This window comes from Perca flavescens, chromosome 21 (assembly GCF_004354835.1).
Source record: "Perca flavescens isolate YP-PL-M2 chromosome 21, PFLA_1.0, whole genome shotgun sequence".
Taxonomy (NCBI): domain Eukaryota; kingdom Metazoa; phylum Chordata; class Actinopteri; order Perciformes; family Percidae; genus Perca; species Perca flavescens.
Genome location: NC_041351.1, coordinates 4,408,129 through 4,422,055, shown reverse-complemented (window position 1 = coordinate 4,422,055; position 13,927 = coordinate 4,408,129). Strand labels below are relative to the sequence as shown.

At 41.2% G+C, this 13,927-nt stretch overlaps 3 protein-coding genes across 3 annotated transcripts; 2 read left to right on the top strand and 1 right to left on the bottom strand.

Annotated features, from left to right (window-relative positions):
* The first annotated feature begins 4,450 nt into the window (after positions 1–4,450).
* LOC114548675 (bryoporin) lies at positions 4,451–6,634 on the top strand. The gene is made up of 3 exons (XM_028568685.1): positions 4,451–4,506; positions 4,942–5,066; positions 6,058–6,634. The coding sequence occupies exons 2-3, from the start codon at positions 4,963–4,965 to the stop codon at positions 6,485–6,487; spliced, it is 534 nt and encodes a 177-aa protein (XP_028424486.1). The 5' UTR covers positions 4,451–4,506; positions 4,942–4,962; the 3' UTR covers positions 6,488–6,634.
* A 753-nt stretch (positions 6,635–7,387) lies between these two features.
* Positions 7,388–8,695, top strand: LOC114548395 (DELTA-stichotoxin-Hcr4a). The gene is made up of 3 exons (XM_028568322.1): positions 7,388–7,423; positions 7,570–7,690; positions 8,150–8,695. The coding sequence occupies exons 2-3, from the start codon at positions 7,587–7,589 to the stop codon at positions 8,601–8,603; spliced, it is 558 nt and encodes a 185-aa protein (XP_028424123.1). The 5' UTR covers positions 7,388–7,423; positions 7,570–7,586; the 3' UTR covers positions 8,604–8,695.
* A 1,523-nt stretch (positions 8,696–10,218) lies between these two features.
* On the bottom strand, positions 10,219–13,071 carry LOC114548415 (endonuclease domain-containing 1 protein). Its single transcript, XM_028568367.1, has 2 exons — positions 12,472–13,071; positions 10,219–11,026 (listed from the first exon to the last, which is right to left on the bottom strand). The coding sequence occupies exons 1-2, from the start codon at positions 12,751–12,753 to the stop codon at positions 10,415–10,417; spliced, it is 894 nt and encodes a 297-aa protein (XP_028424168.1). The 5' UTR covers positions 12,754–13,071; the 3' UTR covers positions 10,219–10,414.
* Between the last annotated feature and the right edge of the window lie 856 nt (positions 13,072–13,927).

Here is a 13,927-nt window from a genome sequence, read left to right as displayed (position 1 = left end):
ATTTATAACATTGTTTTATATCTCTGATTTCTACACTGTAGTATGACCATTGCTAAGCAACAGCCTGGCCCCTTGTTTACTGCCTGTGATATGATGTCATTCACATACACTGTAAGAGGAAGTCAACTTGGTCTACATTTCATCTACGCTATACGTTTTGGTTTGAAAACGAATATAAGCACTGCGTTTCCCCCTTCTAGCCCGTGTTGGCTAACAGCTAGCCAATGAGAGCAGCATCCTTTACCCAGCACAACTGGGCGAGCCCATGAATAGTAATGAGCTCAGGCAACACCATGTCAGACTGACCAGCTTTTCTTATTGGCCTGATTTCTCTGATTATTTCTTTTCAGTGGTTAGAGCTGACAGAGGAGGTAGCAATTCATTTTCACATTCACGACATAACACAAACACATATGGACCTGACAGATTTAAAAAAATGCAAGTAAAAACGGTTTTGTGTGGCAGGGCAACTTTAAAAAGCACTGAATCCAGAGTCTGAATTCTGAAATGCAAACCTTCCGTTTGTTTTCACCACATATATATTTAGCCCCGTGGGCATTTTAGAGTGCAAATAATCCTTTCACACTACAGGTCACTAGGTTATTATACTCAATCATAAAAGGGATTAAATGCTAGGAATTACTTTATTAATAATAAATGCCTTTCAAATGGAAACAAAGAGTTGTTGAGTTTTGAGTGTCAGCTGCATTTAAAATTTATGTCCCAAAACACTGTTTATTAAGAAAAACAGAGTAAGACGAGTTCTTGTTGTCATGGAAACAGCTCCATGTTTTGATGTAAATGACAGCATATTAATGTCTGTCTTTGCTTCCCTGGCTGTTTGGATTTGACCACAAGATGGAGCTAATGTGGTGAAGATGAAAGAAGGGTAACAACACAGATGATGACTCTATTATCCTTCAGGATGTTTTGTGTTTGTTGATTGAAAATGTCTACAAAGAGGTTTCTGACAAGTTAACACTGATGGAGGCAGAAACTGATCTTTATGTGTAGTCTTCCCATTTTAAGTTCATGTAGTTGAGTGCTTCCAAATTGACTTCCATATTTAACAAAAACTTTCTATATCAGAACTTTGACAAATGAACGTTGAAAAAAATTACAAATGTTGGAAAAGGCTACAAAAAACATCATCAAAGGTGACAAAAACTTGTGAAAAAAATTATTGGAAAAAGTGAGTTAAATAATTGACAAAAGCTTCGAGGAAAAGTGTAGAAAAAGAACAACCACCAAAGAATATTTTACCTTATTAATAAAAAAGCAAAGGGTGGCTACTTTGAAGAATCTAAAATATAAGACATAATTCCATATGTGTTCATTCATAGTTTTGATGCCTTCAGTGAGAATCTACAATGTAAATAGTCATGAAAATAAAAAGGAAACGCATTGAATGAGAAGGTGTGTCCAAACTTTTGGCCTGTACCGTATTTCTCACAAAAACGTAGTAATGTATAAGATAAATGAGATAGTGTTACATTTGTTTCCATTTGCAGACGTGATAAAAACCAAACGGCACAGGAAGGTTAGAATAAATAAGGGAGCGGCGACGACATGGTGTTCTACCAGCTGGACGAGTAAACGAGAGGGCACAAAGGTTCCACTCTGCTGTTGCAGTGGAGCGTAACTGAACTGTGGCAAAGGGTGGAGTTCACCAGGGGGACAGAGAAGTCATCATTACCAACTGCTATAATTATTATGAATCATATTCCTCCATATCTGGATCATCAGCATCTCTGTGTCCCTACCGGTAGTGGCGGATTGCCCCCCACCAAGAGTCAGGGTCTGTCTGAGGTTTCTGCATAAAAGGAACCTTTTCCTCGCCACTGTTGCTCTAGTCTATATCCACAACCTTCTACTTCCGGGATTGCTCCGGTGCCACAGGAAATTAATTTCCTTCCGCTTCCGTTGTGTTGGCGTTGTAAACTCCGCTGGATTTACTATGATAGTATACTAGTACTATGGTTAACCCTTGTGTTGTCTTCCCGTCGACCAAGTAACTTTTAGTTTTTCTGGGTCAAGATTTGAAATCAAAACATTTTTTTTTTCCACACTTTTGTCACTTCCTTGTCTACGTTTTTTGTCACTTTTGCCATTTGTTTCTGCGCTTTTTTTGTGGCGTTTTTTCTTCTTATTTTGCGCCACGTTTTTGAAGTTTTTTCCAAAATTTTTATAATTTTTTTCAAAGTTCTTTTATCAATTTTTTTCTTCAAATGCTAAAAAATTTAATAAAAACACCTATATTCAATGAAAGTAGTGGACTGATTTATTTTACCTGTGAAGAGCTTTGGATAGAAACTGTTTTTTGGGCAATTTGGTTGAAAGCAATCCAAATTTCTGATATAGAAACTTTTTGAAACTGGGTCAAATTAGACCCGAGGACCACAGGAGGGTTAACTGCTCCTCAGATCTCTGCAGGGTAAATCCAGACAGCTAGCTCCTGAACGCAGCAGCCGCGGGTTCGACTCCGACCTGCGGCCCTTCGCTGCATGTCATTCCCCCTCTCTCTCCCCTTTCACGTCTTCAAAAATAAAGGCCTACTGTAAAATGCCCAAAAATAAAATGCCAGACTACTGTTGCATCAAATGCTTGCTCATGGGGGAATTGTTGGGTCTTTGTAAATTATAGAGTGTGGTCTAGATCTACTCTATCTCTATCTGTAAAGTATCCTGGGATAACTCTTTGGATACAGGTTTAACACGTCTAAAATCGGTAACTGCCTTCCTTATTCATGTTCTCTACTGACGCCTAAAACTCTGTAGTCTCTAGTTTCAACTTTCGGACACACACAAAAATTATGCACGTCATTCCTCAAACCCGTACTGTGTTTGGTGAAAGTGCTTTTAAAGTTTTTACAGCACACTCTCATTTTACTGCTACACAGTCACCTTATTTAATTAGCATGGAAGATTTTAAAAACAGGATTTAGGGCTATTTGACCACACTATGTATCCTGTAAATGAACACTGCTGATTCTTTATTTGATGTAATAAAGGACTACAGATGGAAAGTAGCATAATGCTAAATCTGGTCTTACATCTTTTTAATGTAACTGCACATTGTCCTGCTAAATAAACTAAACTAAACTAAACTAAACAAAAGTCTGTTCTTTGTTCTTTCGTGTGAAAAGATATCTTTTGTGCTGCTGTCAGGACTCCGTTCTAAAAGAGATTGTGAACCTCAATGGGAATCTTCCTGGTAAATTAAAGTAAAAGGTAAATAAAATTAAAATAAATCCATGTGACTGTTTGCTGTTCCCTTCGATGGACGGGGGACTTGCTCTAATCCTATCTCTCAGTGCAGGTGGAACAGGTTCCTCCAACATAACGCACGGAAAGACAATGAGACGTCTGTCGGTGCAGGTGCTCGTTCAACACCTTTTGTAATAAGACAACCCAACATTTCGGGAACCAATTACAAACCATAGCTTATTGCCAACCAACTAAATGTGGTTTTTTATATCAACCAGTTTGAAATTTACCAAAGACATTATCAGTAGTGGCCTATAGGGGTCCATTCGGGGGCGGCCCTTCTGGCGTTTGCCCAAAATCCAGATGGCCAGTCCATCACTGGTATGTCACCCGGCAAGTCAGCCCCTGAGGGCTCATCGATCGCCTGTGTGAGAAGAACTTTTCCATTTTGCACCAAAGTGATCGACAGTACTTTTAACTCCCATTAGAGTAGGGGTGCAACTAATGATTATTTTCATTGGCGATTAATCTGTAGATTATTTTCTGGATTAATGGGTTAGTTGTTTTGTCTCTAAAATGTCAAAAGAAATTTAAAAATGTGGATCAGTGTTTTCCCAAAGCCCAAGATAACATCCTCAAATGTCTTGTTTTGTCCCCAACTCAAAGATATTCAGTTTACTGTCACAGACGAGAGAAGAAACTAGAATATATTCACATTTAACAAGATGGAATCAGAGAAGTTTTTTTTTTGATAAAAAATGACTCAAACCAATTCATCAATAATCAAAATATTTGGCGATTAATATAATAGTTTACAACTAATCGATTAATCTTTGCAGCTATTGTCAGTAGTGTTGTGGCTGCAGTGGTCTGTGTGTTAAACACACACACACACACACACACAAATATCTTTTAGATGCATCATCTCATGTTTCTATACTTCATATTTCCCTGTGGCTACACACAATTCCTATATTTATTTAAAAGTGCATTACTTAAATTTGAGAGCATTTCTCGTTGATTTTTGAAAGCAAGGGTTTTGAGGGAAATTATTACAAAATCTAAATGTAAAATCAATGAAAATGCTCTCGCATTGAAAGAATGCGCTCTTGAATAAAGATAGGAATAAAACTCCATACACACTGAAAAGTTGAAACTGCCACACATAACAGACACACCCTCAGTGTGTGTGAGGTGGGACTGCGCCTGGGAGGGCGGGACTCCGTACTCGTCTCCAAACCAAACTCTGACCTGTTTTCAGAGGACTCTCTGCCATCCTGTGTGTGTGACATAAAGTAAAGTGAGTACATTTCCTTTGACATAATGATGCATATATTCTAGATAATCTGTAATACTGCTAGGGAGAGAGACCTTTTGTGTCGAGATGAAATGAAATGTGGATGTGATGTAATGTTTGGTGACTTGGAGGCATCGTACTTCATTTTCGTGTCATACTGTATAAAATAATTGAATGCATGCCTCTTAGCCGTTTTAAATATGTTTGTATTGTACTAATATCGTATGTTGTCGGGGACCCCCTGAAAACGTTACTCCCAATAAAGAATTTCAGAAAGTAAAATAAAACACGTCAGGCCCAGACAAATTGTTCTACCTGATTTTAGTTTATGAAAAACCTTCAGAGAAGTTGCTAAATAAACTACAGAATCTATTTTAGCAAACATTAAATCATCCTCATCAGTGTCCGTTGTTCACAGATCTTTTTCATGTCATTCAGCCGCCTCCAGCAGCCGTCACCATGCCCAAGACTGCAGAGTCCCACTCCGTCACCATCCCCACCAACCGCAACTGCACCGTAGAGATCACCAATGTCAGCTCCGTCTTCTGTCTCGTCAACCCAAAGTAAGACTCGCTGTGAGAAGCGTGTGTCCTCTGAGTGAAAAGGCAGAGCTGCTTTGCTTGATGACAAAACGGTTTCCTCTTCTGTGTGTGAACCAATAAAGACAGGAGAAAAATCCCCAAAATGAAGAGAGATATGCGCAGCAGAAGCTCATTTTTTCCGTCTGTCCTCTATCATTAGTCATTTCACGTCCCCTCAGATATATCTGGAGACCCTTTGGAGGGGCTCGACCCCTACGTTGGGAACAACTGGATTAAAAACTACATAGGGATGAAAAAAAATAATACTCCATACTTGAAGCACATTTGCCACTTCTGACATTTAGTGTAGTAGGATTTTAATGCAGGACTTTTACTTGTAATGGAGTATTTGCACATTTTATAGCACAATGTAAATATAATATTTAGCGCTGTCAAAAGTAACGCAGTGTTAAAGTCTGGGAAATCAGGAAGCGATGCAGCAGTAACATTGTGGATAGCAGAAACCAACCTGCTTGAGCAGAGTATTTCGATTAGAAAACAGATAAAAAAAATGTGCAATCCAGTTGCGATTACTCGCATGGACGATCGTGCAATTAATCGCGATTAAAGATTTTAAAGGGACCCTATTATGCGCCTTTTCAGCATTATATTTGTACTCCTGGGGGTCTACTTGAATCGGTTTACATGCTTTGATGTTCAAAAAACACATTATGTTTCTCATACTGCCCACGGCTGCAGCTCCTGAGCGAGCCGTTTTCAGGCAGCTGAGCAAAAGTGCCGTCTGTGGGAGAGAAGGCTCCATTTGGAGTGAAATGTGTTTTTTCTGTACTTCTATTACATCAATTACATACCCAAAATACAATATAGTACACTTTAAGGCGGGAAAAATCCGGCCAAAAAAGCATAATAGGGGCTCTTAAATGGATTTACAGCCCTAATCATATTATAACTTGAATAAAGAATCAAAATCTTCCCCCACTCATAACTGCATGTTCCCTCTTCTACCCCCCAGGGTGCACATGGAAAGTGGCTTCGTCTTCGACCCTCCACAGCCGACCGTGCGCACCACCAAGACCGAGGTGTGCTCCTTCACCAAGGACGACAACACGGCGTCGGGCGCCGTCGGCATCCTGACCTACGAGATGTTCGACATGCGCAACCGCAACTGCAACGAAATAGTCGCCATCATGTTCTCGGTGCCGTTTGACTACAACTTCTACAAGAACTGGCTGGGGGTGGGCACGTTTGAGCACACGCGAGCCTGCGACAACAAGCTGTTTGATCACATGTACAAGGGAAAGGATTTCACCAACTTTGTGCGCCAGGAGGCCAACGGCTCCGGGGTGACGTTCAAGGGGCACATGGTGGACGTGAGGGCCTGCATGTCCAACGAGGGCAAGGCCATGATCAAAGTGGAGCTGTATGACAAGATGGGCAGATGAGTCTGTTAGAAATGAGTGCATTGGTGTGGAATAAATTGTACGAACACTGTTGACGCAGATGTTCCTGAAAACCTACATACAATTTGGCTGTCATTCATGTCACATTTGGTTGTTTTGAATGAATAAAAAGCAATGTGCTGTAAAGGATTTCTTGTCTTTGACGGGTTTTTTTGTGTCTTTAATTTGAATCATCACACCCGGTCCCAAGCAGCAACAACGGGTTAAAGTAAATGAAGGGTTTTACATCTCGGCAGTCCACGTACCACGAATCAGACTTCACTTTGAGCTAAAATATTGCAGATGTAGATGTCAAGGTAACCTGACGAGCCAGGTGGTTTGTCAACACAGAACCATCGGAGAAGCCGGCATTGGAGGCCGCTCAGAAAGGGCAGGAGCTTTTAAACTGGAGGGATTTTGGATGAACCATGTGCCTATCATGTCCACCACGCCTGTAGCTGCCCGTATAGCTATTTACCGGACGCTGTTCTGTCAGCTGGTAGTAGTGTGATATATGATAATGCGAGAATCCAGGTGCCGTGCAAGATAAAATGCAGAGGTACTGCATGTTTGTCTTCCCATGCAGACAGTAAAAACCTCACAGCCCCAGAGGTAAAAGGTGTGGTGCATAAGGAGACGCTGAGCAATGAGGCGTTGTCACTGATAAGCTGAACAAACCGGCTTGTAGCTTGGCAAAAAAACAGCATTATGAAAACAAAAAAAAGTCACAGTAAAGGTACTTTGTTGGCTACACCCTGTCTGCATGCCTTGGTATGCATGCCTCTGGACAGGGCAAGGGAGAGTAGGTGTGTAGTGTGGGTGGAGACAGTTTTTGGGGTGGGGTTTCAGACATTCCCCAACAAGAATGATCCAAATAGTGAACTCAGCGTTTCCAATCTGGCATCACCCGAGCGAGCAACACACCTGTGATCCGGACAGGTAAGCCAGCTTTAATCCTGCGCTGTATTTGGAGGTGTACCGACATATATTGTTTTTTAGCACTGTGCATCTTTCATTATAACAGCAGTATACGTGCTAAACGGCTCCACTGATTTGTGACACAATGTGATCGTTCTCTGTCGCAGCCTCTACCAGCAACAACATGAGCGAATCAGCGGAGGAGGTGGCCGCCAGCCTCAAAAGCCGAAGAAATGTCACCATTGAGATCACAAACCTCACCAATAGCTACTGCCTAATTGAACCCAGGTAAGCGCGAGACTTGAAAGATAATATTGCAAAAGTAGGGCTGCACGATGTGAGGAAAATATGCAATAACGTTGCTGAATACCGCGATATTACTTGCGATAAATAAAAAGATATTGTAGTGTACTCTGCCTTTCCACTGCTGTCGGTATTCTGCTAAAACACAAAAAAATAATTTCCAACATTTTTATTGAACAAATTCAACACTGAACTAAAGGCAACACTAAGATGAAGAATGACAGTTACACTGAAATTCTCTTTCATCTCTTTTGCGATATATCAAAGCCTTTTGCATTGTGTTTATTGCGCAGGTTGATATGAAAAAACGATATATTGTGCAGCTCTGTTGCAAAGCAGAGTATATTTGCATGTCCGTTTCCTTTGCATGGATACAATAAGTTAGCGATTTATTATTTAGTTTTCTGCTCTTATTTCTATTCCTTTTCTTTAAAAACCCCCCAGAGTTTTCCTGGAAAGTGGCTGCTGCGTGAGCCCGCCCCAGCCCACCGTGCGCCCGCTGAAAACCGAGGTGTGCAACTTCAGCAAGACCGGCGTCAAAGCCACCGGGGCTGTGGGGGTCCTGACCTACGACCTGTTTGAGAGGAACAGCAACAGCGCCAAAGAGAAAATAGCCATAATGTTCTCCGTGCCCTACGACTACAACATGTACAAGAACTGGATGGCCTTGGGAATCTACAACGTCGACAAAGAGTGCAACGAGGCTCTGTATAAAGAGATGTATTACAGCAAAGAGCAGACAGGCTTCGTGAGGCAGGAGGCCCGGGGCTCGGGCCTCACGTTTGAGGGCAAGACCTTGGACATCAAGGCGACCATGTCCCCGATGGGCAAGGCCATGTTGAAGTTAGAGGTGTGGGACAAACTCTTCACCCCAATGATGCAACAGCAATCGTACTAAGCCAGGGATTCATTTCTTGACTAAATAATCCAGTTGAAGTGTCTAGCTTTTTGTGCACTTGTGCTACTGTACCATCCATCATCATGCAATAAACCCAGTCTGGTATGAGAAAACTTGCGTCTTAGTGATCATTACAAAAACAAGTCTTGGCAAAGCTCCACAACAGTCGAGTCCAACTGGTTGGAACAAGTCACCGTTTGTCTAAAATGAGTCGTCCATGGGGTTTATTAACTGTATTTCTGTCTGTATTTTATTTAAAGCACACATATTTTTTATTTTATACATGTTCAGAAAGCTTCAACCAGCAGCAGCGCTTCGGGGAGATTAATGTGATACAACATAGATTAAAGTGTGGTTTCAAATATTTTAAATTTAAAAACACAAGATCACTGACATTATGTAGTTAATAATAAGATGAAGAAAGAAATTGATTTCCAATACAATTAGGTCGGTGTTGCTCTGAATTACCAACGAAATCAGTAAAGATGAAACTTTTGAAATCCCTCCAGTAGCTGTATACAGTCAGCAGAAGCTGCTTCTCATCTACATGTATTGCACAAAGTCACCACCTAGTGGTCAAATGTATTTGGTGCACGCACGGCTGCAAACCTGCAGTGCAAGAATTACACTCTGTATGTACTCAGAATACAAATACATATATACTGTACAATCAGTGTTTTCCCTAGGATTGTTGAAGATTTAGGTGCATGTATTTTTAATGTATTTGCTAAAGAGGCCCACTGGGGGCCAACGGCAACCATGAGATCTAAGAAAAGTAATTTCGTTAGTTTGGATGCTCACATTGAAAGTCAGTTTTGGTTTCTTTTCACCATGATCACAATATTTCCCCAACCTAACCACACCTTAATCCTAGTGATAGCAGATTCTATAAATCACTTTTGTAATTGTCATTTATAACATTTTTATAGACCTTTTCAATGGAATTACATTGCTAGGCAACAGCCTGGCCCCTTGCTAACTTCCTGTAAGCGGATGTCATTCACATGGGCTACGTTCGGACTGCAGGCAAAATTGGCCCAAATCTGTGTCAAGTGACCAGGTCAGACTTCTTCTAAAAGGAGTGTAAACACTCAAATCTTGCCCAGATCAAATCAGATTGTGGTCCTGAATCGGACCCAGGTCTGATTTTTTTTCAATTGTGGCGGCAGTGTGAACAACCGAGGCGGATTTGATGTGACTTTTACGTCAATCTACATCAACATTTGTCACAATTATGCTCCGGCGGGAGGTTAGCCCTGGACACAGACGGTAAAATTAAAAACTTGACTAGGCCTACAAACTGGAGAACAGCAAGTCAATAGAGTGAATTAGCAGCCATAACCCCACAAAAGGCCAAAATAGCCAATTTGGCTCGCTTTCTCTTCATTCTTCTCCTCAGCACCTGATCATTAATGTTACGGCTGCCATTACACAAACATTTTGAAATAAAAAACGAAAATGCTTACTTCCTCCATAACCTCCCTAACTTTAGTGCAACAGCGTGCTGCGTCTGATGTCATTGTTATTGGTCTTTTGTGCATGCGGGTCAGTTCGAAACCGCGAACAGTTCACACTGGAATCTGATATACATTTTAAAAAGGTAATGTGAACAGCAAAACTAAAAAAATCGTATCTGTGAAAAAAAAATCCAAATTAAGCATTAAGACTTGCGGTGTGAACGTAGCCATACCCTGGACAGGAAATCAACTTTGGGCAATTTGTAATGGTTATGACTGTGAAAAGGTCTAGATTAAGGCTTAAGTAACTGAAATAAGCATTAACACGTCAAAGATCTAATTATTGTATAGATGTTATCCGCACTGCTCGTAGAAAACACTGACTACAGTGTTGAACCGGTCCTTCAGATACACCTCGAGTGTCTCCAGCGGCATTTGTCTGACATCATATCCTCTGAACTGTTTCTTAGCCGTCTGGCTGACGGGCACAATCTCCTCGCTGCTGTTGCGGTCGTTGCGGCCGATGGCTGCGTACGTGGGGAAAGCATCCTTCAGTTCTTCTGGAAGACTGTTGTTGTAGTTCGGGCAGCAGTAGGCGGACCAAATGTACTCGGGCACGGCCACGCGATGATCCTTGAGCCAGCGCTCGTCGATCCGGTAAGGGATGACGCCGGTCACTACGTAAGCCTCTCCGAGACAGTAGGCCTCCAAGGTTTTGTTGATGGTCCACTCCAGGACTTCCCAGGGCCCGTCGTTAGAGCCTGCCTTCTGAGGAACCACGTTGGTAAGGGTGAAGGTGGCGGCGCGGTCCTCGTGGCTCTGGTGGTGGAGGCTTGGGTTCATGTGGCCACGGGAATAGGTGGAGTTGATGTAGTCCAGCTCCACCGCCTGGCTGTCCACCACGTTCTGGTCCACAGGGCCCGGAGGGAAGGGGATCATGCTGCCCTCGGCTCCTGGGTAGGCTAGCTGTTCATCGGAGGGTGGGAGGAACAAGTGATAGTATAGTTTTAAAGTGGACTGCATGTCATACAGATCTCATGATTCACTGTGTAAGTCAGAGGAAGACGGGCTCAAAGAATGAAGCTGCTTTCACACAATATGCTCTACCAGAGGGGCTTTCAGACATCAGGTTAAGGCTTTTTTATGGAATAGAGTAGCCAATATTTTTGAATTACAGTAGACTGATTATTTTATGTGATTTATGATTCTCCGATTTTAGAATGCTTTTAAACCCTGGATGATCTGTATTATATGTTATTGTTCTTGACCTGAAAAAGGGCTTTGTTATGTGTTGCATGCTTTAACACCAAGGACCATGTTGGAAATACAGTACAGGCCAAAAGTTTGGACACACCTTCTCATTCAATGCGTTTCCTTTATTTTCATGACTATTTACATTGTAGATTCTCTCTGAAGGCATCAAAACTATGAATGAACACATATGGAATTATGTACTTAACAAGAAAGTGTGAAATAACTGAAAACATGTCTTATATTTTAGATTCCTCAAAGTAGCCACCCTTTGCTTTTTTTGATAACTCTGCAAACCCTTGGTGTTCTCTCAATGAGCTTCATGAGGTAGTCACCTGAAATGGTTTTACTTTCACAGGTGTGCTTTGTCAGGGTTAATTAGTAAATAAGTTTTTCCCTTATTAATAAAAAAGCAAAGAATCTCAAATATAAAACATGTTTTCAGTTATTACACACTTTCTTGTTAAGTACATAATTCCATATGTGTTCATTCATAGTTTTGATGCCTTCAGTGAGAATCTACAATGTAAATAGTCATGAAAATAAAAAGGAAACGCATTGAATGAGAAGGTGTGTCCAAACTTTTGGCCTGTACTGTAACACTTTAACATGCCATCCTTTGGATTATGTTGTTTGTCAAATCCAAAATAAATCAAATCAAACAAATGCTGTCCAAATACGTTTGGCCATGCAGTGTACCAGATTACTGTTCATCATGGCTTCTTAAACCTAAAAATATGAACAATAAAGTATTCTTTGGAGAGTTGACGGACCATGAACACACAAATGAGACGGTTCTCCTTTTACTGGGGCTCGTTTCCTCATTTTCTAGTTACTTACTGTAATAGCATTATATTACATAATAATACATAGCCTATTATATAACTGATGCTTTTTCTTCTTGAAGAGAATGTCTTTTTGAACATATATAACATGGTATAGCAGTTAGGACAAAGTGAAACAGTCATAAAAGTGAACTAGATAATAATGTGACTAGTGCATTAAATCAAAACCTGAAGACGTAATTAGATCTTCTTTGGACTGTTTCGACTCTAAATATAAAGACTAAACAGACACATTTTACCTTCTTTAATGGGAAGCATAACAGTGAAACGTTTCTAATCTATAAATCATTCAACCCAATGTTGAAATATGCTCACCTGGGGCTCAAACTTCCAACACGCGGTGGGTCTCTTTCCTGCCGGGACCGAGTACACATAGGCCGAGAACCACGGAGAGCGCCGCGGCCGACTGTACAGTGTGGCGAAGCGGTACTGGTTGTAATAACGTTGGCAGATCGGGGTCCCCGCCAGACCTTTGGGAGGCCAAGACTTGTAGAAGAACTGCAGGCACGGAGCAAAATCCCCGACATCAGCTGCACATATGCACCAGCATCCAGAGAAGGCCAGGACGGCCGCAGCCAGGGCGGAGGGACGGGACATTTGGTCAGTAGACAGCCGGTGGTGAAATCCAGCAGTCAAACAAACAAAGGTATGTCATGACCTGCACACAGTCTCGGTGAGATCCAGCGAGGCTTAAATTACCTCAGAGTTGTTCTCCTTTTTCACCTCGTGGCGAAAGCGAAAGCGAAAGCAGAAGCCACTTTCAACATCAGTTCCAGTCATGTGTTTGTTGTTCAGGGACAAAGCCACTGACCCTGCTCGCTGCGGCTGGTGCACTTGTTGAGACACACGGGTCCATATCAGTACAACCATATGGAAAACACAACTACACAGACCATAAAGTTACATTATTATATTGAATATCATATCAAAGTGATTAAAACACATTCAGACATGTGTTCCAGTGTTTCCAAAAGCAAAAAGTGTACCTTGTGCAGTGGCGGTTCTACATTGAATTACACCCAGGGCGAGACCCCCTTAGAGCGCCCCCCCCCAATATATATTATTGTAATATTGCAGAATTACTATATTATAGTGTATATTTATTTGAAGTTCTGATAACTTATACAGTCATATTTTGTGCAGAATTGTATTTATTGTCTTTTGAAAATGTTGGAGGTGGAGATTGTGTAAGTGTGTTTTTCAAATGTTCTAATGAAGGATTTGTGCAATTGAGAAATATAATTTTCTCTTTCACTTATGTTGTTACATACACACACACACACACACACACACACACACACACACACACACACACACACACACATAATAAATACAAATGTGCCGAAAATATATACAATCAGATATATATAAAAATGTAACAAGAGCAGAGAGCAACAATAATATAAAATATTAAGAATAGGCAAATAAAATATAGAATAAATAGCACAAATCCTTCATCACACAAATGTGAAAACACACTAAAGAGAATCTAATTATCACACTACAGCACTAAGAACAGAAAACACAAACTAAAACCTGACCTTTCTGGCCTTCCTTGATGCAAAATCATCAATGATGTCATCGTATGAAATCTGCTCCCCTATTGGGTGATTGACACTGATGACAGCGAGGCCAGTGATCCGTTCCTGGGACATGGTTGACCTCAGGTACGACTTGATCAACTTTAGTTTGGTAAAGCTCCTCTCTGCTGGAGCCACATTGACTGGCAGAGTAAGTGCAATCCTGAGAGGAGTCCAAAAGTTGGGGTAGA

What these genes read in the sequence shown, in the direction of transcription:
- LOC114548675 (XM_028568685.1), top strand. Translation starts at nt 4,963, where the DNA reads ATGCCCAAGACTGCAGAGTCCCACTCCGTCACCATCCCCACCAACCGC. An exon ending in TTCTGTCTCGTCAACCCAAA is followed by an intron (nt 5,067 to 6,057) that starts GTAAGACTCGCT and finishes TCTACCCCCCAG; the next exon opens with GGTGCACATGGAAAGTGGCT.
- LOC114548395 (XM_028568322.1), top strand. Translation starts at nt 7,587, where the DNA reads ATGAGCGAATCAGCGGAGGAGGTGGCCGCCAGCCTCAAAAGCCGAAGA. An exon ending in TACTGCCTAATTGAACCCAG is followed by an intron (nt 7,691 to 8,149) that starts GTAAGCGCGAGA and finishes AAAACCCCCCAG; the next exon opens with AGTTTTCCTGGAAAGTGGCT.
- LOC114548415 (XM_028568367.1), bottom strand. Translation starts at nt 12,753, where the DNA reads ATGTCCCGTCCCTCCGCCCTGGCTGCGGCCGTCCTGGCCTTCTCTGGA. An exon ending in GTTGGAAGTTTGAGCCCCAG is followed by an intron (nt 11,027 to 12,471) that starts GTGAGCATATTT and finishes TCCGATGAACAG; the next exon opens with CTAGCCTACCCAGGAGCCGA.